At 54.5% G+C, this 22,928-nt stretch overlaps 8 protein-coding genes across 8 annotated transcripts; 4 read left to right on the top strand and 4 right to left on the bottom strand.

Moving 5' to 3' along the window:
* Positions 1–182: 182 nt before the first annotated feature.
* On the bottom strand, positions 183–2,582 carry J4E88_000935 (uncharacterized protein; the record flags this gene model as incomplete). Its single annotated transcript, XM_049394608.1, has 1 exon — positions 183–2,582. The coding sequence occupies one exon, from the start codon at positions 2,580–2,582 to the stop codon at positions 183–185; it is 2,400 nt and encodes a 799-aa protein (XP_049260437.1).
* Positions 2,583–3,221: 639 nt separating this feature from the next.
* On the top strand, positions 3,222–3,885 carry J4E88_000936 (uncharacterized protein; the record flags this gene model as incomplete). Its single annotated transcript, XM_049394609.1, has 2 exons — positions 3,222–3,428; positions 3,502–3,885. The coding sequence occupies 2 exons, from the start codon at positions 3,222–3,224 to the stop codon at positions 3,883–3,885; spliced, it is 591 nt and encodes a 196-aa protein (XP_049260438.1).
* A 70-nt stretch (positions 3,886–3,955) lies between these two features.
* Positions 3,956–5,890, bottom strand: J4E88_000937 (uncharacterized protein; the record flags this gene model as incomplete). The annotated part of the gene is made up of 2 exons (XM_049394610.1): positions 3,956–5,840; positions 5,883–5,890. 2 exons carry the CDS (start codon positions 5,888–5,890, stop codon positions 3,956–3,958), a joined length of 1,893 nt encoding a protein of 630 aa, XP_049260439.1.
* A 2,456-nt stretch (positions 5,891–8,346) lies between these two features.
* On the top strand, positions 8,347–10,063 carry J4E88_000938 (uncharacterized protein; the record flags this gene model as incomplete). The annotated part of the gene is made up of 3 exons (XM_049394611.1): positions 8,347–8,811; positions 8,978–8,997; positions 9,268–10,063. The coding sequence occupies 3 exons, from the start codon at positions 8,347–8,349 to the stop codon at positions 10,061–10,063; spliced, it is 1,281 nt and encodes a 426-aa protein (XP_049260440.1).
* Positions 10,064–11,179: 1,116 nt separating this feature from the next.
* Positions 11,180–11,938, top strand: J4E88_000939 (uncharacterized protein; the record flags this gene model as incomplete). The annotated part of the gene is made up of 3 exons (XM_049394612.1): positions 11,180–11,492; positions 11,609–11,725; positions 11,781–11,938. The coding sequence occupies 3 exons, from the start codon at positions 11,180–11,182 to the stop codon at positions 11,936–11,938; spliced, it is 588 nt and encodes a 195-aa protein (XP_049260441.1).
* A 1,068-nt stretch (positions 11,939–13,006) lies between these two features.
* On the bottom strand, positions 13,007–15,187 carry J4E88_000940 (uncharacterized protein; the record flags this gene model as incomplete). The annotated part of the gene is made up of 2 exons (XM_049394613.1): positions 13,007–14,334; positions 14,383–15,187. 2 exons carry the CDS (start codon positions 15,185–15,187, stop codon positions 13,007–13,009), a joined length of 2,133 nt encoding a protein of 710 aa, XP_049260442.1.
* A 613-nt stretch (positions 15,188–15,800) lies between these two features.
* J4E88_000941 (uncharacterized protein) lies at positions 15,801–16,277 on the top strand (the record flags this gene model as incomplete). The annotated part of the gene is made up of 1 exon (XM_049394614.1): positions 15,801–16,277. One exon carries the CDS (start codon positions 15,801–15,803, stop codon positions 16,275–16,277), a length of 477 nt encoding a protein of 158 aa, XP_049260443.1.
* Positions 16,278–18,232: 1,955 nt separating this feature from the next.
* Positions 18,233–22,813, bottom strand: J4E88_000942 (uncharacterized protein; the record flags this gene model as incomplete). The annotated part of the gene is made up of 1 exon (XM_049394615.1): positions 18,233–22,813. One exon carries the CDS (start codon positions 22,811–22,813, stop codon positions 18,233–18,235), a length of 4,581 nt encoding a protein of 1,526 aa, XP_049260444.1.
* Positions 22,814–22,928: the final 115 nt, after the last annotated feature.

The following is a 22,928-nucleotide window of genomic DNA, read 5'->3' on the forward strand; positions in this document are numbered from 1 at the left end:
TTATCTAACTTCCTTAGACCGAGCGGTCCAGCCAAAAACGCCGAGGCAGTTATATATCTCAATGGCTAGTATCGCTGATGTCGACATCGAGTGGAGACTTTTGGGTTTGCTGATGTTGCAAGGTTGTAAATGTCTCCCCGAGGGCCTACACCAAACCACGCCTCCAACTCCAGTCTGCTGCATCACCTCCCCAAGACCGTTTGTTTGATATGGTTCAGCGCACTCCCCGCTCTCAGCCACTTCAATTGACCGTTGCTGTAACTATGGTTGAGCGGCGCGATCCACTCTCCTGCATTATTCGCGCGCACCACACGCATGCTAGCTTGCCTTCCCGGCCGTAGCTCGCCGTCTTCAACACCTTGTAGCGTAATGCGATCGCCCAACTGGATACGATCGTAGTCCTGCGGATTCGCAAAAGTCAGAGGCAGCATGCCCTGCTTCTTGAGGTTGGTTTCGTGTATCCTGGCAAAAGAGCGCGCTATGATCGCGACACCGCCGAGGAAACGCGGTTCTAGCGCTGCATGCTCACGCGATGACCCTTCTCCATAGTTGAAGTCCCCGACAATACACCAGTTTACACCTTGATCGCGCAAGTCTCGGGCGACCTCATGCACAAGTCCGATTTCGCTGGTTAGCGGGTGGATCGTGTGGCCGAGCAACTTGGAGTCGGAACCTAGGAAGGCGTTCGAAGCTGCAAGAAGCATGTTGTTGCTGATGTTCTCAAGATGACCACGGAATTTGTACCACGGGCCTGCGGGACTAATATGATCGGTCGTGCACTTTCCTTGGACTTTGACGAGAATCGGCATGTCTTTCGTCGAGCCGGGAGACCAGGGTTTGAAGGGCTCAAGTAGTTGTAGACGCTCAGATTGTGGGTCAATGTCGACTGCCACATCGTGGGCGTCATGGACTGGAGCCTGGTAGAAATCTTCGCCCACGACGAACTGCATGGGCAACTCGACATTTCTTGGTGCTTTCAACTGGAACCCCTGCGCTGACCCTTCGATTTGAAGAGAGTCGATGACAGGATTGAAATCCAACCTTCCAGAGTAGGCAAAAGCCGTCACCATCTCTGGAGAAGTCACAAATGAACAGGTCTCTGGGTTGCCGTCGTGCCGACCAACGAAGTTGCGATTGAAACTGGAAATTACCGTGTTTCTCTCGCGGGCTTTGACATCGACGTCTGTACGCTGCCATTGTCCTACGCAAGGGCCACAGGTTGTGCTCAGCACAACAGCACCTGCATCGCGCAAAGTTTGCAGGATACCCTCCGACTCAGCAGTAGCGCGTATGTCTTCGCTGCCTGGAGAGACCAGAAACGGTGTCTTCACTTTCGGCAGACCAGCAGCCTTGGCCTGGTCGACAAGCTGCGACGTTTTGTATAGATCTTCGTATGAGCTGTTGGTGCAGCTGCCTACCATGGCGTGACTGACTTCCACAGGCCAGTCATTCTTTGCTACAGCATCTTTGAGTTCTGAAAGAGGATGCGAAAGATCTGGAGTAAAAGGGCCGTTGATATGTGGTTCTAACGAGTCTAGATCGATTTCGATAACCGTATCATAATGCTTCTCGGAGCCTTCATCTGCGGTCAGCAGGATATTCTTGTAGCCGTTTGCGAGGCGCGCGACATCCGTACGCTTCGTCGCCGAGAGATATCGATTCATAGCCTCGGAGTAGGGAAAGATACAGGAGGTCGATCCAATTTCAGCTGACATGTTGCAGACTGTTGCCATGGCCGTGGCACCCAACGTCTGCGTACCTGGGCCAAAGAACTCAATCACCTTGCCCTTTCCGCCTGATACAGACAGTATACCCGCAAATTTGCAGATGATATCTTTTGTCGAGGCCCATCCATGCAGGCTACCGGTAAGTCGGACACCTACGATCTGTGGGCACATGAGCTCCCAGGGCATACCAGCCATCGCATCGACTGCATCAGAACCTCCAACTCCAATACCAAGCATTCCCATGCCACCGGCATTAGGCGTATGCGAGTCCGTCCCGATGATCAAGCCTCCAGGAAACGCGTAATTCTCGAAGATAGTGGTGTGGATGATGCCGGCGCCAGGTTTCCACCAGCCGATTCCGTATTTCTTTGCTGCGCTACTAAGGAACGCGTAGACTTCGCGATGCTCTTTTTTTCCACGGACAAGGTCCTCCTCGGCGCCGTCGCGCGATACAATGAGGTGATCGCTGTGCACTGTTGTAGGGATTTGGACTCTCGGGAGGCCTGCGCTGATGAACTGCAGCAATGCCATTGTGGCTGTCGCATCATGACATGCGACTCTGTCTGGGCGGAGGTGCAACAGCGTCTCTCCACGCCTGATTTCATCTAGAGACCAGTGGTGCTCGTCTGAAGTATAAAGGTGACTATACAGCACTTTTTCTGTCAGGGTAAGGGGGCGCCGCGAGCCATATCTAACAGACTTGAGCTGCAAGACCTGTCGGTCGTAGTCGAGTGGTATGCCTGCATCGAGAGGACTGATCGACACTCGCGGTGCAAGCGAAGCCAGACTCCTCGCGTGCAAATTGCTATATCGGTGTAGGGGGTACCTTCGCGCTGCGACTTTAGTAGTAAGCATGGTTTGGTGACGGCTTGAACAGCACAGAAGGAACGACACAAGCCATGTTTGCGACGTTGTGAGAAAAGGCAGGTCGGAAACATACTCCTTATCCGTAGCCGGTCGGCTTTTGGATATAGCGCTAGAATCTCGGGATATCTTTTGAAGCCGAGCAGAACAGTGCCGAGGGAACTATGGACAGTTGAGGTAGTTGAATAACCACAAACGATAGGGCAAGTGACCAAATGCGAAGGCATGAAGCCTGCACTTCCACACGAAGGACTCGTCGTAGTCTTCAGCATGCATGGTATTTGTGACGGAAGCTGATTAGTCTGCCCTTTCTCGAATCTGGCGCATGGGCCAAACATAGATATGGGTAACGACATGGAGTAGATGCGACATGTTTATTCCAGATAGCAAGAGCGTTTCAAATGTGTTCGTGTCGTCGCGTCGCGTTGGTATCGCGTTCCAACGCAGTCGCCAGCAAGCCCATCCCCTCAACCCTGCAAGTTCTAGAACACAATGACGTAGCGTCCCGTCCCTCCACCAAACTTCCTTCTACACCTTCACACCCACCCCAGCAACCACATCACCACAACACCTCTAATTCCTCCAACCCTACCGCCTGCACTGATCCAGACGCTCTCCTCTCACCCAACCATGTTCTCCCCCTCCATCTACACCGTCAGCGTCTTCCAACTCGGCCTCACCTCGGCCCTCAGCGCATACGGCCTCTACCTCTCCTACCAAAACATAACGCGCCTCCAACAATACGAAAAGCAGAGCGAGAAAGCTGCAGAATGGTCAAACACTGCGGCGCAGAGGTTGCATAAGACAAGGTCGACGCAGACGAGTGGGACTGTGACGGTTCGTAATCCCCCTCCCTCTCAACCTTAGAAGGGCAACGCAAGAACATCTTCAACTAACAAACCCCTCACAGCTCCTCCTCAGCCTCCTAACCTCCGTCGCCCTCCTCACCATCCCCAGTCTCTCCTCCCCAAAAATCCTCATCGGTACTGGCGCAGCAAACGCAGCAGCCACATACCTCGCTCGGGTCCACATGAAAAATTTCTGGAACGACAAGACCCAGACGAAAATTCCCTTCGTGGAGAAATTCAATGAAGCGATACGAGGAAGCGAGCTCGTAGTCTTGCTACTGGGTACACTGAGTCTAGGCTGGGCGGCCGCAAGTGGCGTATGGGCGGGCATGGCGAACGGCGGAAGCGGGATATTGGGACTGGGTGTTTGGGGGCTGGTTGTGGGGGGCAGGGTTATGGGTATTGCGCCGGAGATGGGGTGGACCAGTACCAGTCCTCAGTCTTAGAGAGAGCAACGCAGGGATTATCTACGATAACTTGCTATACATACAACGGGTATCTTCAGACAAGTGAAAATCATGATTTCACATCTCCCACCTCACTCATCTCGCGCACCAACCTCACACTATCCGCTTCTCTAACCCAGTCTTCTATCCTCGCCCCCACATCCCCCACTAACTTCTCATACGTCTCGTTGATGAAGAAAAGCGAGGTATGTGCCGTCACCTCGTCCATGTTCTCCATGAAGACGCGTATCCACGTAGGATCTTTATTCCCATCCGCGTCTTTCGGCGGTAGCATGCAGAATTTCTTGAGCTTCTTTGGTTTGGCAGGCGCGCTTCCTTCAGACTCAGTCTTTGATCGATGGCTATTCTGGCTGTCCGTTGTGGAAAGGGTGTAGGAGGAGTCGGCGCGGTTGTCTGGTGTGTCTTGACGCATGATGCCGCTGCGCGAGAACTGGTAGTTGGCGTATGGATGTTGGGGGTTGTGGTGGGCTGGTTCGGAGTCGCCCAGTTCAATGGCACCAATGTCCTCTTCCAGGTCAGTGGTGGTAGCACGTTTTGGTGAGGCTTTGTCTTCTGCGGGTATCTTTCCGTCGCGCAAGTCTGCTTCTCGTTGCCTTTGTCGCGCTTCTTGTTCTCTCTGCTCTGCCTCTGCTTGTCGCTGTTCTCTTTCTTTCTGCCTCTGCTTGTCCTCTGCTGACATGTTGTTTGCCTCTTCGGCCTTCTTCTGCTCTTCCTTCTCCTGCTCTTTCCTGGCTTTCTCACGCTCTTCTTGCCTCTTCTTCTCTTCCTTCTCTCGATCCTTCTTCTCTTTCGCTTTTTCCTTTTCCCATTTCTCTTCCATCTTGGTCCGTTCGTTGATCGTCTTGTTGCGTGTCTTGACAGCTTTCTGATATACTTTAAGAGCCTGGTCGTGCTCTTTCTCTGCAGCTTTGCGCTGGGCCTTGTCGGGGAATTGCATCAGATCAACGAACGGTGGCTCCTGCGGGATAGGCGGGATCTCTGGTAAGTTTGGAGGACCGCTGTCTTCGCGCGCTGGTTCCTCGAAAGTTTGAGGTGCTGTAGGGCTGGTAGCCGAGAGGAGGTCTTGAGGGCTGACAGGCACAACACCGTCCTCTCGATGCTCGTGGACTTTAATGGATAGCGGCGGAGACTCTGCCATCGGTTCAGGATGCACGTGTGTCATCTCTGGCTCGGACGATGTGATCGATGAACTTCTCGACCTCTCCTGTTCCTCTATTTGAGCAGGTATATGTCGCGATGCCTCACTCGAGGCACTCATGTTGCTGTCCTGATGCTGTAGTTGCTGATTGGAGGAGCGGGATGGAGATGGTGATTTTGGAGAAGGCGACTTGGGAGATTTCGGCTTCTTGGGTCTCCCGGTGCTTGCAGTGTAGTAGTTGACAAAGCGTACGCGAGGTACTGTGCGCCCTTGGCCAAACCCAGATCTTCTCTTGCTTTCGTCGTCTTCTTCAAGCGCGCGCACCCTTGCGTATCTGTTCTTCAATTCCTTGTAGTCGGCCATTGCGCCACCAAACTCGAAATGAGACTTGACGAGACCTTTAGTGGCTTCTTTTAAACCGTCTTTGTAGTGTTTGGTAAGCCAGTGTAAGCTGTTTTCCCAGCCCTTCCGATTTGGCAGATTCACATCATTTGGGAATGCCGGGTTGTAATTGGGATCCGTAGGCTTTGGGTTGAAGATTGTACTCATTCTACTGGGCCTCTTTCCAACGTCGGCGTCTTGCACAATTGCGTCCTGTGGCGTTGGCGGTGAACTGAAGATGCTGCCTAGTCCAGCCTTAATAATTCCAGGATGCATGCCCAGGAACGGAACATCGAAATTTATGATGCCAACGATGCGATGGCGAAATACTAGCGCGATGTCTGCAGCGAGCAAGCCACCCATGGAATGACCGAGCAAGACAACGTCGGTCCATTGATCCTCGTGTGGAGCTAGCCTGACAGCTGTCAGTCCTGAGCATGTTGATGGGTGAGAGAACCGAACCATCTCGAGAAGTTGTCTCTCGCAATTTCAAGCGAATCCCTAGACTTGTATCTGGGATAGATCTTTGTGTGGACGACATGGGTTTCGGCGAGCGTGATGGTTACAAGATTGTGCACGTGGGCTGGGAAGCTCCTAAAACTTGTTTCGTTGCCCATGAAGCCATGAATGAAAACGAGCATTAGCCGCCGTCGCCCGGTGTCACCCTGCGAGGGATCTGGGACGAGCGACTGCGTTGAAGAGGAGCGCGGGTCTTGCGACGACATGCCCATGACGGAGTAGGGTGGAGGCGCATCACTTGTTGAAGAGTCTCGGGGAGGAAGAGGTGGTGGGCGTCTTTGGTGCTTTTGGGGGTCCATTGCTTGACTTGTTGGCGACGTCATTGTTGGGTGTTGGTGCACCTGTTACGACACGGGCGACACGCATGGGAAGAGGCACGAATTATATAACCAGTGTCTTGAAAACTGGGAAGTGTTTGCGAGGCTTGGAAGGCGCGCAGTACAGAGGGGCAATGTGGGGTAAAACGCGACAACTCATACGCAGGTGCGATACGAGGGACGGCGTATTCGCTCGCCACTCGCGTATTCACCTATACGCATGCTCAACAAGTAGGTATAACGAATAGACACGCGCTAGAAAGACAAGACAACTGGTTCGACACTTTGCACCGTCAGTCTGCTGAAATTCAACCAAAAAAGACGTTCGCAACGCGTTGTAGTAGTCCACAAGCGGCAGGCAGTCGTGGTTGGGCGTGTGGAACCCGATGAGACGCACGCTTTCCTAGGAGAGACAAAGACTTAGAAAGCAGCAAGGGACCGGACCGCGGAATCTGGCGCGCCGCCGATCACCCCTTTGGTTATATAGTTACATAGACATTCTATATGTTTGTGTTTCGAAGTCGCGCTCGTGTCAGAGGCTATTTGAAGTTCCGTGTTAAGGTGCATGACTCGTGCGTATAGAGCTGATCACTGAGGCCTTGTCGTTTAGGTTTGCTAAGGTCTGTGAAGCTATATGACGAATAGTCATGCACCGCAGAGTGGCACATCTCACAAGTCATGAGGAATGAGGCATGCTGAAGGGCAGGTCTGGATCAGGAGGGCAATGTCGTACGGCGTGGATGGCCTCGCTCTTTGTTCGGCGTGGTTCATGCGCTGTTGTTTGTTGACGCGATAGGCCAGGGGCTCCAGACAAACATACTAGACAGTGGCGCGTTCCAGAGAGGAAGCTCGTGATGTTGGTGGTGAACTATGAAGGCCACCCTAGCGAACAATGAACACTACTCGGGCTTGGCAATACGCCAGCCAGCAGACACGGGCCGGCGGTGGTGGAAAGGGCACGACGGCAGATTGCAGCAAGCGAGTCCCCCAAGGCGACGAGCACGAGTCGGCGATGCTTGTGCGACAATAGCAATGGCAGGTGCGACAACCCAAGGGCGGCAACTAAGAATAACACCTCGACAGACTTTGCAGTGGGCCATGGCCCTGCATACACCGTTCCAGAATGCGGTACCTGAAAGGCCGTCGCTGGATGGTGTGGCGCCACTGCAGGTGCAAGCGGGACGGCTAGTTAGCAGCCCCTTTGGACCATGGTACGCCAATTCTCCGAAGTTGTACTGCCGAAGAGTGAAGCTCGACGACGCGCGACGGGTGGGCGAGGACGAGATTAAGCAAGAGATTGCCGTCGTCACCAGTCGTCATGGCAGCGAAGATCCAGCGCTGCTTCGTGCGTGTGGTGATATCGTGTGCCGGTGGGGCCTGCTATTCCTGGACATATCATCTCGGTTGCGGGCCAATCAGGCCCACAGGGTCTGTGCCAACGGCCGACGGACCCCAAACGGTTTCTCGTCTCCTCGCTGCATCTGGCTGGGCTGGAGCGTCGGCGTGCGCTGTGAAAGTGTCTGTGTCTGCTCCCTGTGTCCCGATCGCTCTCTCCCACGACGCTTCCGCCGCGACGTCGACAATTCCACGGACCCAGCGCTACCACGGCCAAGGGACCCTCAGGACAGCAGCTGTTGGAGCCGCCGTCGCGCGACACCCACACCACGTCTGGCCCACCCCGTTGCACGATACACGACGCTAGAAATTGCGTCCGCCGCCCGTTCCCCATAACCACCCCGTCTGCCCCCTCAACCGCGCGACCGTCGCGAAGCAAATGCTGGCCTATTGATCGCCTTCACGTAGGTCCTCCTCGCAATTCATCCTCCTGACATGTGAGTGCTGATCGTTGCCGCCTCCAGACCATCCCTCAGTCAGTCACCTGGCGTCCATTCTTTTGCCGACATTCACTCGCTTCCACCCAAACCCACTCCATTGACTGGACTCCCTGCATCGGCTGAAGCCCGTACGTCCGCTCATTCGCAACACCGTCCCTACAACACATGTACCGCCAAATCGCGCACCTCGCCACCGATACTCTGGAAGCATCGCCTTAGCCCATATTGCCTGGACAGTCTCTAGACCTTTATGGACCCCGTTGCAACACCCTCCAGGATATCCAGATTCGATTCGCGCTTCCGTCACCGAGCGCAAAACGTCCCGCTCCAGAGCGAACCTGTGCCGCAATCTGAAGAGAAAGAGGAGGAATCAAGCCAGGACGACTTTATCCCTGAACTGAGAGCCAGAGACAGCATGAGCAGAGGCCATCGCTTCTTTCACCGTCGTGCTGCGCTAGGCAACACGAAGGTTGTCACTGTCGCCGTCGAAGTAGTGGGAACCGTCGATACCAGTGGAAGTTTTATCCCCCAGGAGACTATGGCGCCCGTCACACCTCAGTCCCCAGATGCACCTGCACTACCGACTGCTGCAGCAGTCGCAGCGCCTTCACCCGCACCAGCGCCCTCGGTAGCTCCCGCGGCGCAGCAACCACTGCCCTCCGCTCCCTCACCCGGTGTTCCAGCAGTACCAGCAGTACCTACAGTTGCGGCTCCTGTGCTTCCATCCGTCCCAGCAGTCCCACCTTTTCCAAGTGACCTCGTGGTTCCAACCGTTCCTGCGTACCCATATTCTACAGGCGGCCAAGTCCCGGCCACCTCCGACTTGAGCGCATCTCCAATTCCAACTGGTAGCCCCATAAGCATTGCGACTCCATCTGCAGCCCCTGTGCCTCTATCAGATGTTAGTTTTATCTTGAACTCGACCGCATCTAGTAAGCCAGACGATACTGCCAACATGATCAAGTCTAACATTTCCAGGCACTGCTTCCTTGTTCTCATCTTCTTCATTCGCCTCTCTTGACAGCATCTCGGCGTCAACTGCGACTGACTTGATTGCGACCATCGCAGACGCTCCGACTCGCTCGACATCTTCATCGGCATCGCAATTCACGTCCTCGTCCGACGCAGCGTCATCTTCTCAAACTTCAGCAGAATCTGCTTTCCCTAGCAGTACCATCATCTCCTCGGATGCTGCGTCAACAACAGCATACTATGGTGGTGCCGGTGGGGACGCGTCTGGAACGGCGGCTGCCCCTGCTGCCACCACAGCAGGCATCTCAGATGCTGATGCCGACACCGCTCCTTCTCCACTTGAAACCCCACAGGTCGTCGGAAGTGTAGTGGGCAGTTTGGCAGGCGCTGCGCTCATTCTCGCCATAATACTGCTGCTGCTTAGACGTCACAAGCGGAAGCAGGGCGGTGCTTTACAACTCACTGGCGACGATCACACCGATAACAACCAGTCGATGAGGCAAGCACCCACCACAGCTAGTAATTTGGCTCCTATCGCCTTCTTGAACCGTTTCTCTGGTTTGTCAGGCAAGACTGCGGAAACCAACCTCAGTGGTGGTGAACGCAGCTTTCAACGGGTGTCAGGGCGCAAGCTTCCTTCCGCCTTCAGCGAGGGCATGACATCAGATCAGTTCTCTCGTGGCGGCACAATGTCTGGATCTTCTTTCTACCAAGATGAACACGGCACATATGGCGGTCCCGGCATGTCAAAAGAGTTTGGCAAGGAGATCGGTGACAGCCCAACGAACCGAGAGTCAGGACCCATGAACATTCGACCCAGCCCAGCCAGGACACCAGTCATACGGCATCCTGATGAGGGCAACCCCTTCTCGGACCGCCACTATCTCAGTCCGCCACAATCTCCAAATCCTGATGCCCCACCCAGAGGCACTCTTGGTAGAAGTCTGCCTTCGGCGGATGGATCCAGGTCATCTCGGTTTACAGAGAACGTTTGAATGATCTACTAGTCTTTTGTTGCCTTCTTACTCTCGCTCCAGCATCTGTTTTACCTAACGACACGCATGAACGTGCGTATTGCTCACCTCGCATTGTACCCACCATCTCGCATCTCTTGTCGGTCTTGTCTTGTATACCCCAGGATCCGCTCGACAGGTTCCACTACTCACCACATACTGTCCTTAATCCGGCCGCAATCTGGCGGCCCAGAACTAATGTCTTGTCGGCTTCCTTTACTGTTTGTTGTTTTACTATAGTCGTTTTCAGTTCCATTCTTCACGATACTGCCGGATCGGGAACGGTGCCTAGTTTCATACCCCCCTGGTTGTTGCTCTCCAAGGGAGAAATCCCTGGGTCTAGACCATTTGTTTATATCGGCTCTGTGGTCCGTGTATATATTCTACGCTGTGCTTCGTTGAAAGCCAGCCTCGTGCATATGGTCGCCATGTTTGTCATGTATGTTGGGGCGCGAGGGCAATTCGGACTAGAGGTCTCGACTATAGGGTTGGCGGAGTTCATAGTGGTCTCTCCCAATGCTCAAAAGTTTGGTCTTGCAATATCACAGTCTGACCTGCGTGCACCTTGTTGATCCAGTGATGCATCGGGTAAGTATGCATGCTGCTTACCACGTTTCTATTTCTAGCACAAGACGCAATACTAGCACACATACGGCTGCAGTATTTCCTGTCCTGGCCGGCGCAGCATGCATTACCGTTTCCTTAACACGGTCCATGTCATGTTCATCACCTCCGTGGTCTTGTGATAGGGTACTTGGCATCCTCATGACATCGTTCTCGGTTGGCCGGCCGCAGCTCAGCCCCACCCGTGCTTGCCTAACCGTAAGCACCGCCCCAAGATCGACGGTAGTACCGCCTAGCGTCACGTAAGGCTTCCCAGATAGATGTGATTAAATGCCAATGCCGACTCCAGACTCATACCTATTGCTCTTACTATCTGACTCCCAGCACCGGAACGTCGCTCTATCCTATACTACCTACCATTCGCGCACCTATCTCTAACACCCGACGACAAGCAACAGCAGCAGCACCCCCAACCCCAACATCACCACCACCAGCCTTCCTTCCCCCCAACAACAACCACCCACCCACACAACCATGGCCCTCGCCCCCGCCCCCCAGCCCATCGGCGTATTCCCGCAATTCCTCGCCGCCGGCCCCGAAACGCTCGTGCTGAAAGAAAAAGTCATGTCCCTCAGCGGCGACAGCTTCAGCATCAAACTCGCAAACGGCACGCCGGTGCTCAAAGTCGAAGGCAAAGTCATGAGCCTGACGGGCCGCAAGAAGATGTTCGATATGCAGGGTAACCACCTGTGCAGCATTGTTAAAGAGCATTTTCATATTCACTCGACGTATGTGGTGGAGAGTGCGGGGGGTGAGAAGATTATGGAGGTGAAGAGTAGTTTTAAATGTGAGTGCATGGGGTGTTTGGGGAGAGGGAGGGAGAGGGGAGGGAGAGGGGAGAGGGGAGATGGGGGAGGTTTGGTATTTGATGCAAGAATGTAGTTGGCTGACGATGAGATACAGTATTCGGAAGCAAAGCAACAGCAACATTCACGTCGCAAAACGGCAAGCAAGAAAGCCTCACTATGAAAGGCGACTTCTTCGATACTCAGGCTGATATCCTGGATGAGGCGCAAGGAGGTACGTATATCCCCCTCCCCTCCCCAGTCCCCAGACTAACCCCCCCTCCCCTTAGGCCTCGTCGTCGCCCGCATTGACCGCAAGCTCCTCAGCGGCAAAGACATATTCTTCGGGCAGCAAACCTACGGCGTGCAAATCGCGCCCGGCGTCGACATGGCGCTCATCGCCGCGCTGTGCATCTGCCTCGACGAGAAGAACAACGAGGGGTCATAGAATAACTCGAAGAGGAAACAAGTGCCGTATGTGTTTTCTTTGGCGAACGAGGCGACGAAGGGGCGGAGTGGGACGTGGATGGAGAGGGCGACTAAGGGGAGGAGTGGGGCTTGGTGGGAGAGGGTTGAGGGGGTGGGGATGAGGAGGGGGACTTGGTAGTGGGGATGGGAGAGGACGGGGGAGGGGGAGTGTGGTGGTTGTTGTGTATACCCTTTGCGTGGAATGTTGATGTTTTTTTCTAGTCTATTGAACTGGCTCGTGGGATTAATGTGCCTGATGATGAGAGAGGTTTGCTGAAAGTTGATCTCTTCACGCGTCTCCCTGGGAGGATGGCAGTGCTTGAAACACGTATAACGTGCTTGCCAATATCACGGGCCATCACCAGACCATACATCGTCTGACCACTGCGACTAAACGGCACGACGCATGACACACAGCCACGACACGAGAACGAAGAGTGAAGTATATAATCTTGATATTAAAGGAGCGTCTTTAGTTGCTTATCACTCACTCATCTCCATCCCAGCATCTATACACAACAACAACCCCTATAACTACGCCCAGAACCCCCACAAAAAAACAACAACAAAGGAGAGATCTAATAAGCCGAAGTACAGCAGCAATCGGGAAAAAAACATGGCTAAGTGACCACGTCCCGCAAAATATATGCTAGTAATGCAGTCTAACACGAAGCAAGACGGGAGAAAGCAACAACAGAATATAGAGAGAAAAAGGATGGGAATAAACTCAGAGGCTACGCATGAAGAAGATAACGGAGAACGCCTGCCCGATGTAATGCTATGCTTGACTTGGGGAAAGATTTATCAACACCTTCTTCTGCAACAAAACTTTTGGCCGGCCTGGTTGTATATGCTCACGTCTGCAACCCGTTCCTTGTCCCGATCTTTTTCGCGGAGGGGTATATATATGCCACTTGGCTTGACAATGGCGGGGCGCGGGGTGCGGGAAGGGCCGGCTGCGAGGGTACTGCAGCAAGGTCGATGACGACCAAAGAATTAAGGACACTGTCTGAACCGTGTGTTAGGCGATCCAGCTAACCATGTTTGATTACTTCGATCCAGCGAGCAATTCAGATCCGGGTACATTGTGGCCGAAGTCTAAGATCAAAGTCCTGCCATCCTGGCTTGTAGCAACAACGCGTCTGTAGTCACTCTTGGCTGAGAGAATCCAGCTCGTTGTCCAGTTCTTGTACACAGCATATGTCTGCCCAGTCTCATAATCCGAAACTTGTATACTCTGGTCGTACGAGCCAGACACGATGCGGCCGTTGAAGGCGTCGAGGAACAGCGATCGTACAAGACCGTCGTGCTTAACTCTGCTGTGGACCAGCTCGCCGGTTGAAGCATCAAACTTGTATACGACGTGGTCATTACCACCGGCGAGAACGTATTTTGCATCATCGGAAAATTCAACAGCGGCGAGACCACGGTCTTCGGACGGGAAGTCTTTGATTGAAACACCAGTCTCAAGGTTCCAGAGCTTAGCTACACCGTCGCCACTAGCGGAAACGAGGAAGTTGCCGCGTAGCTGAACGGCGTTGACGGGGCCTCTGTGACCCTTGAGTGTGCGGACGCAGTTGCCAGTCTTACGGTCCCAGACCTTGATCATGGCGTCCTTGGAGCAAGAGATGATGTACTTGTCGTCGAGGCAGACGTCTAGGACACCAGCCTCATGACCGCGGAGTCGGTACATGGGAACGTACTCATCGCCAGTAATGTCCCATACGATGCAGGTGTAGTCCGAGGATCCTGTCACCATGATCTCGCTATCGTACTGTAAGCAGAGAATGGAAGCGTCGTGGTAGTCGGCGGGGACGGTGTATATCTCGTTGCCAACCTTGGTGCCGTTGAGCGAAGCGTGGCTGATGACTCGTTCCGGTCGCTCCTCCATGGGTGGGGGAGTGTTGGCTGTTGGCCGGTGGTTGGGTCCACCGTAGACCCTGATGCACTTGTAAGTTTTCAGGTCCCATACGCGGATAGTCCTGTCTCGGGAGCCGGTGATGGCCTTGTTCTCGTCAAACTGGCAGCAGTAGACGCTATCTGTGTGACCATTCAGGTAAATGGCAGCGGGTGTACCGGTCTTCCATCGCCCGTCGATTGTGCTCCGCGCCCTGAACATCTGCTTCCAGTCCTGGGCTGGTGCTGGGTTGCCGCCTGCCATCTTGCCAGTGCCCAAGCCGCCCATTTGGATAGGCGCAGGGGAGACGTGTACTTCGGGTTCGTGTTTGCGGAGGAAGACGTTCCGCCAGACGTGCGGTGACGAGGCGTGTTCGTTCCAGCTGCGCGAGACGCGCTCGGCCCGTACGAGAGAAGCGGCATCGAGGTTTGACAGAACGGTGGTGGCGAGCTCGGCAGGAAGGCGTTGGAAGGGATCGACTGTGACACTGTTAGCGTGGCCCCAATGACTGGTGTTTGCCAACTCACTCATCTTCTTCTCCGTGACACTGTCGGCGCGGACAATGGGAGAAGCACATGTCATGTCCACACCGCTCTCGTTGTCCTTGATGTCGTCATCACGCATGGAGGTGGTGATGAGGCCATTGAGAAAGCGGTGGGTGTGTTCCTGCTCGCGGCGTAGCTGGTTCTGGCGGTCCTGGTTTGCGGCGGCTGCTGCTTGTCGGGCGGCGGCGCCTGGTACGGACTGGCTGGGATAGGAGACGGCGGGCGTAAAGAGAGCTTTGGTGATGTCTGTCGATGGCCCCGAAGCTGTGGGGCGGCGTCGCATGCTACTCAGGCGCTTGAAAGGAGCAAAAGCCTTTGAGCTAGTGCTTTGTGGTTGCAGTTGAAAAGTGGGAATGCCAGAGTCTTGGTGTTGCAGGGGCATTCGCTGTTGATCCATGGTAGATTTCTGGCTAGCGCTCGAAGAGGGCAACGACTCGAATAAGGAATGAATGGAGCCGCGGCGACGCTGTGCAGGTGTGGCGGACGACACGGACGACATGCGCCGGCGCGTCTTTTGGCGGGTGAAACTACCAGCGACTGCACCAAACGCGCGGGAGAAGGAGCTGGCCTGTGAATGCTGCGACAGGCCGTCGGCGTGCATGGTGGCTTCGTTGACGGCGTCCAACATGTTGGTGTCCTTGACGTCGTGTTGGTAGTGGGTAGGGAATGTCTGCGAGATGGTGCGCTTCATCGTGTGCGGCGGCGGCGCGGCAGAGGTGTAGGTGTCGTCGTCCACGTCGGAAGAGGTCTTCGGTCGGTGCGACAGAATGGACTGCCTGCGATGCATGCTCCCAGGGATGCTGACTACTGAGCCCGACGAGTTGCGGTGAAGGGCAGGTGCGAAACAGAAAGCGAATCGTAACGTCGCAGGATAACACGGCGGTGACTAAGAGAGCGTGCACAGCAAAGCGGGCTGCGAATCGTAGGGAGGGTGAGGGTTTAGCGGAAAGCAAGGATACGCAAAAGAGTCGGACACGAGGTTTATAGCATGAGTATTAGTAGTCGCAGGAGAGGGAAAACAGAGCTTGTTAACAACGCCAGACGACGTGCCACACACTAGGCCAGGAGACTCAGCCGATCTCAAGCCGGTTCGAGTGCCTCCCGAACGTGGTCTGTTCACCAAAGCAACTCCAGACCCACCCCTGCAAATTACCACTTATCTTATCATGCCAGCACTACCCACACCGTCCTTCAAGTCGTAAAGAGTACCGTTCGACCGCCTGCTGCAGCATCCGGCTCCTCCGATCCACTGTCACCACGGCCTCCTGCATCTGATTCTGCTTATGCTACACCGCTCCGACGGTACGCCATCCAAGTCGCTTCACGGTACACCATCTTGAATCGCGTGGAGCCCACAACCTAGATCACGCGAAACCGGGCCAAACCATCGCTCAAACATCATGGCATCAACCGCTCCACCCGCCCCCATACCCACCGTCTACCGCCTCGTCTTCTGCTGGCTAGAGCCCGCTTCCATCCTTCTAGGTGCCATCTACGCGTTTTTCTTCCAATCCACCTACCTGGACTTGACCCATGCAGCCAGCTCGCCGGGCCTCCCGGTTCCAATCTCAACATCCATAGTCATGTCACAGTTAGCGAATCTGTACCTTGGACTTGCTTTTTTGGAAGCCTCGATCCTGCGCGCCACGGCCGACGTCAAAGTCTGGAAGACCTTCATAGTCGGTTTGCTGCTCGCCGACCTAGGCCATTTGTTCTCTGTGTTGCCGGTCGGAAGCGAGATCTACTGGGCCTTTTGGCGATGGAACGCCATCGATCTGGGGAACGTCCCGTTCGTCTACTTCCTAGCGGTGACGCGCATTTGCATGCTTCTTGGCGTCGGCTTCCAGAAGGAAGGTGTGAGATCGAAGATGACATGAAGGTGCACTGCCAACAGAATGCAAAAAGACAAGTCCCATGTATATATTTGCAGTTGTGTCAATAGAATGCCATGCATCGTAGCGAGTCCGCCAGCCGTCACCACGACCATCGCAATCTCTCATTTCCACATGTGTGCCCGTCACAAACAACCCAATCCTGCCCAACACGCTCCTCGAGCGACCCAACCAAAACGGGGACATTCGCGTATTCACGATTCATCCCTAACCAGGCAGCCCAACCGAGCAAATCGCATACCTCGTTACCCCAGACCCACAGTACAAGACCCTGCACATCATCTTGTGCATACCCTTCACCCGTCATCTCACCGACAGGCCTCACCGCCCCAAATCTCTTCACCAAAACCTTCACCACTCGGAACGATTCCGAGCCTAACAATCATCAAACCCGCAAATAGCAGCTTACCCGCAGCACAGCACCACAGTGAAACGCCATTACACCTAAAGTCCACCCTCTCTTACCGCCGCAATAATGAATCCAGAATTCTGCCTTATGTCCCTTTGTCCAACAGCGCACCCAGGGCAATCCAACAAAGACGCTGACTGACACGTCTCCATGCTTCTCGACAAGAAAATCATCGCGTGGCATCCCCGGCACCACCCACATGCAGCATGCCGAGAATAGCAACTGCCAACATCGCCTTCGCCACGCCTGCTCAGCCTCATGCCCTGCATACCCGCCAGTCAGTCATCAGCAATGCCCAGTGCAGGGCAAGGGGAAGCGGGAATCCCGGAGGCAGCGGGCGCGAACGTCATTACTACCACGGGAATATTTTTTCTTCTCTCCACCATTCTTTTTTTCCTTGCTCAATTCGCAACTTTCGCATCATACTCGGGCTTAGCACGCCACTTGTACATGATAATTGCAGATCTTTGATGTTGGGGGAGGCAAATTTGAAAAGAGGGAACACGTCGTTGGGAATTCCGCTTTGTTTCGCCGAAACACTAATGAGTGTTACTACCATGGATACGGGCTGCAGCTGCACACAATCTGTTAGGGTTGGTCTTGCCCATGACACGCGCCTTGCATCATGTCATGTCGAACCAAACGTTAATCTTTACATGCGTACCATGGTTTGCGCGGCGCAAAGGGGTCTTCGCCGACCTTTTTTTCATTGTGCCCTCGTTCCGAGCAGCCTAGATAGATAGCTACGTGAGTATGATGGGGTGGCCGTCATGTGTACCAGCGGATGCTTGGCGGGGTCGTGTAGGGAGGTCGCGCGGAGAAGGGTGTAATGGACCCCGCACCCACGATGTTCAGCTCTGAGGTATACCGTGGTACACGTGCTTCCAGGCGGGCCTTTGACAGCGCAGCGTGTTCGAGAACAATTGTGAGTATTCATGGCGTATGTAAGATTGCGCTACGTCACAGAGTTTGCCTGTAGTGTACCCGCAGCTTGAGATTGCTGCGAGGTAACTAACACGGCATGGGGAAGGCACGATGGTGGCCTACCCTTTCCAACGTTTCGCACGGCTTTGATTCAGAAACATGTCGTCTCACTGCAAAACATCAACACACAACACTCGTTACAAAGACGAACAATGATAGAGATTCAAGACACTGCTTCCCCTGCACCGCAGAAGCCGGAAGCGACAGGAAGATACGGGGTATAATATCCACACCAGAAAACAGTAATCCAAACACGAGACCCAGTTACAAAAGTCAACCCAATGCTGTAGAGATACCGCTTTTCCCATTGCAACATGAAAAGCGCCTTGACCCCATACCAATCAATAAGCTTTGCTCATACATGTATATTAGGCCGTAATCAATCCGAACACCGTGCAAAGTGACGCAGTATAAACAGAAAGCGAGTGAAATCATGGTACATCGCAGATACATAACAGCGCCCGAAGGCAAAAAGATGGGAAAGAATAGACGCAGAAGTACGCGTCAGGAAAGGAACAGGATTCCAAAAAGGTTGTAAGAATGAGGCTCAAAGCATGGATGGATCAAGTGTTCCACCCATACTGTCCATGGTCTTCTCGAGCATGTCGAGATCCATCATAGTCCCTGGACCATAGTCGGGGAACAACATCATGTCTTCGCTGTCCATGGGAGGAAGAACAACGCCCAGATTCTGCAGGTCTTCAGAGAGTTGCATATCCATTGGGAGGACATCACCAGCCATGCTGATGTGCCATGCATCAGGCATGTCGGCGTCCTTGAGATCGATGTTGATGACGAGATTGTCGTTCTCGGAAATGTCAGACTGTCGTGTGGAAGGCGTGTCTTTGTTAGATGACTCGGGCGTGGCAGATGGTGAAGCGGGCCGGGAGCGGAGTGCCCACGTGTTATCTTCGTCCTTGAGATCGAAGACTGTGAAAGGCCCGTTCGCATCGAGAGCGGCAAAGGTATCTTCGTAGGAATAGTCAAGAAGAGACATTGGCAGCATGGGCTGCTGCGGCGTCTGCTCTTCGTCTTGAACCACTGGCTCCGGAGCTGTTGCTTGCTGCTCCTTGGGTACAGATTTAGGGATGCTGGCCGGTGTGGGTTTGCCGCGGGCACCCGAGCCAGGTGTAGCCACCTTGGTCATCGCCTGGGGTGTCTTGAGCAGATTCGACGACGGTGAGTCCTTGACGCCTGTTTGTGTTGGCACCCGCGCCATCGCCGTAGTTGCCGGCTGTTGTCCAACTGGAGTGGCAGCATTGTTCGAAGCGCCGGGGGTCTGCTCCGGCTTAACAGCCTGTTGAGTTGCTCGTGGGGCAGCCGGCGCGGGCTTCGAGGCGCGTTTGGCAGCGTTTTGGTCGACCTTAGCTTCGCCAGTCTTCTGGTCAATATCCAGGTAATCCGCCATGGAGTCGAGAGCAAACTGCATCGGGTTCTCGACCTTGACATGTATCTGACTATGCGCCTCTAGTTCACCCTGGGTATCGAAACCCCTTACAGAGAATTCACAACTCGCATCGTTGCATCGGAAAGTTGGCCGTTGTGGCATTTGCTTCTCAGGGGGCGGTTGTCTTCTCAGTTCAGGCGAGTTACCTGTACCTGAACCGATTCGAGGAGACGCTCTAGCACCGGGAGTAGATGATTGGCTACCCTCAAGCTTTGCGCGCTTCTTCTCCGGCAGCACCAGATTCGTGACTGGTCTCGCTCCCTCGAAGTAGTGTGCTGCTCCGTGGCCTGAGTCAGCTCCGATGGCGAACGGTGGTCGGTCGGTGGTAGGGGCAGAAGGCGGCTTCTGGCTGCGGTTTTGTTGTTCTACGATTTTCAGATTTGCGGCATTAAGTTGAGCGGGCGGGGCATTCGAACCACCCTGGAGCTGCGGCTGCGGCTGCTGACCAGCTGTTTGCTGCTTGACCTTTTCCATAATCTTGTTAACGAACTTGAGTGTTGCGCCCATATGGTTCTTGAACTCTTCAATAGTAAGAGTGACTTGAGGGCGAAGTGTGCCATCTGACAGGTCGATCTGCTGGTACAACAGCACGCGAGATGTCATTATTTGGCGGATAACTTGCTCGGGCTCAGAGGAATCGTACGAAGCGTGGAAAATGCGTAGAGCCTGATCCACCTGCTTTAGTCGGCTGAGTTGTTCTTTGAACGATCGCTGTAGTGGTATTCGCATCTGCGACGGCAGCTGTACTGGTGGTCTGGCAGGGATACTCTTTTCTACTTCGTCCATCAGCTGCTTGAATTGCCGGGTCCTCGCTGGGTCTGCCATTCTTTGTCGGAGTTCTTCATGGTTGACGACACCACCCCGTTGTTGCTGCATCTTGTTGTTAGAGGCATCTTGAGCCTTCAATAACTGTGCCTTGTACTGAGCGTGCTGGGCGGGGGTAAGTTTCGACATTTGCTCATGGGTAAGATTAAGCCCGGGTTGAGACTTTGTCGAAGCCATGGCGGTGGCCTGTGGTGTTGCATCTGCGCCTGACTCGGCAGTGTCCTCGTTGGGTCGCTTTGTGCCCTTGTTCACATTGTTGTTGTTGGATAGTTGTGGTTGCATGGGCTGCGATTGTGGTTGAGGAGGTCTGGCCGCTGGTTTGGGCTGAGGGGTTGGTTGTGCTGGAGGTTGTACAGTCGGTGGACGATTGTTTTGCTGCTGCTGAACTGCGATGTTCGCAGGCGGTTGCGCCTGACCACGTTGGGCTTGTTGCTGCTGCATCAAGTGTTGCTGCGCCTGTTGCTGCCGCTGATGCTGAAGGTTCTTCATCTTTATGGACATCATCAGACCTCGTAGTTGCTCGTCTGGCATGTTGGCTTGTGGCTGGCCTGCCATTCTTGCCCGGAATTGTGCCAATTCTTGAGGGGTGACCTGGAGCATGTTTTGCATGTTCGGTTGTTGTGGGGGATTCCTCAGAAGACCTTGATTAGGATTTCCTTGCGCCGGCGGGGCAATGCCATGGCCAGGCTGTGGTGTGCCATTGGGACCCGGTCCATTTTGGTTAGAGTTTCGCACCATATCTTGGAAGTGAAGAACCTGTAGCATAAGCAGCTTCTGGCTGTCGACACCCGGAACGAGAGCGGGGTTTTGGCCAGCCCACAGCTTCAGTTGCTGCCATGTTCTAACATCCGGAGGAAGACTGCTACGGATGTTATTGTTCAAAACGTTCGGAGGAAATGGCTTGGGGTCAGTAGCATGTATGATGCCAGGATTGGCTCGTAGCAAGTTGGAAGCCGCCTGTAAGCGTTGCTGCTGAGACTGCATTGGCGCACGCTGTGCTCCCATAGGAGGCTGTGGTCCAGCCCCAGGTTGTGGCTGCGTAAGGTTCAAGCCACGATTTATGCTTTGCTGCATGTTGGGGTTCATCATGGGACCGCCCATATTAGGCGGCATCTGCTGTTGCGGTTGTTGATTGAAAGGCAAGTTTTGCTGCCCAGCATTGGGTTGACCCGGGGGGAAGGCTCCATTTTGAATTCCGCCATTGCGACGAAGATTCATCATGTAGCTCTGTAGTATTACGCGGAACTGAGGCTCCGGAACCTTGAGCAGTTGCTGCTTGACGTTCGGGTCTAGGTCGGCCGGCATCATGTTCATGCGAACCTGATCAGTCAGCGGTTGCTGGTTGGCCTGCTGTACGGCGGCAGCTCTTTGTTGCGCTTGTCGCATAAGCTCGGACAGGTTGGGGTCAGTCTGTCCGGGTTGAGGCGTCATGATGGGAACGTGAGCTTGAGGGGGCCGTTGCTGTTGCGGTGTACCAGGAGGTCCTGCCTGTCCCGGTGGAGCCATCGGCCGGTTGAGCATAGGCATGGCAGGGCTGGCCTGAGAACCCTGGGGCATGTTCAGACCGCCCATTTGGCCTTGGAGCATCTGGTTCTGCTGGTTGCGTGCTTGCGCCGCCTGTTGCTGCCGTTGTTGCTCCAACCGCGCCTGAGCCTGAGCTTGAGCCTGGGCCTGAGCTTGTGCTTGCGCTTGTTGCGCCTGCTGTGCCTGTTGTTGGCGGTGAAATGCCTCAGCAGCCTGGCGCTGTGCCATGGCATTTTGTGATGCATTTTGTTGTGCGTTTTGGCCCTGGAAGCCGCCCATCTGACCGCCATTATTCTGGTTGTTGCTTGCAGGCACTACTGTGTTGCCCTGGTCCTGACTGCGCATAGCTTCCATTTGCCGATTTGCAATCTCAGTGAAGTCAAACTCTTGGTTAGGCTGACGTGGATTCATGCCCATCTGCTGGGCCTGCATCCGGTTCGGCTGAGCAGCTCCCTGCATGGCGCCGGCATTTTGGGCAGCGCCCTGCTGGTTGAGGGCACCTCTTCTGTAGAGCATGTCGGCGTGTTGTCGGAAACGGAGGAAGAGAGGGTTGATACCCTGAGCGAGCAGCTGCTGCTTCTTATCCTCGGGCCATGCGCGAATATCAGCTTCGAATTTGAGCCGAACCTCCTCTTTACAAGTATCCATGAGCTTTTTAGCGAACTGGTTGATGATCAGTTGGTCCTGACGATTCTGTGTGGGCTGATTGGGTTGCATGTTCGGTTGCTGGTTGTTTTGTCCCTGTTGGGGCATGTTGGCGGGGTTGGCCCCATTAACACCCATAGAAGACTGCCCTTGTGACATAGGCACAGGTGAAACTTGCATGGGCCGCTGGAGTTGGGCATTCGGAAAGGCCGGGTTGAACTGGGGGCCTCCGGGCCTGGCGCCTTGCTGACTCATCTGATTCATCATGTTCATCTGGTTCATCTGGGCGGGATTCATGCCGTTCATCGGATTGTTCATGTTGTTGGGAACGCCGCCTTGCATGCGTTGTTGTAGTTGTTGCTGGCGCGCAGTCGTCATGACGATGAGCTTTTGCTTGATGTTGGAGACGTATTGGTCCTTTGTCGAAGAAGACATGAAGGTCTGCGTCTCGAACTGGAGGGCAGCGCGCATAGACTCGACCTCGGCGATTTCGGGCTTGAGCAGGCGGTACTGAGTGAAGAACTGGAGGGCCAGCTGACCGCGCTCTTCCGGCTGCGTGCCTTGCTGCCAGCCATTTGGGATCTTGCCTTGCTGCTGCTGCACGCGATAGTGCTGGATAAAGTGGTGGAGTCCCGCGGTGGCCCGGTTCTGTTGCATGCCGTTCTGTTGCATGTTGGGGTTGTTCATGGTGGTGGAGCGCGAAGGGCCACGGGCGCGCTATGTCGCAGGCTGGCGGAGGTGCGCAAGATACAGGCAGCGGTGCAGTGCCGCGGATGTGCAGTGAACAGCAGCACTCATGCAG

Source organism: Alternaria novae-zelandiae (genome assembly GCF_023758075.1).
Source record: "Alternaria novae-zelandiae strain BMP 2774 chromosome Unknown scaffold_1, whole genome shotgun sequence".
Taxonomy (NCBI): domain Eukaryota; kingdom Fungi; phylum Ascomycota; class Dothideomycetes; order Pleosporales; family Pleosporaceae; genus Alternaria; species Alternaria novae-zelandiae.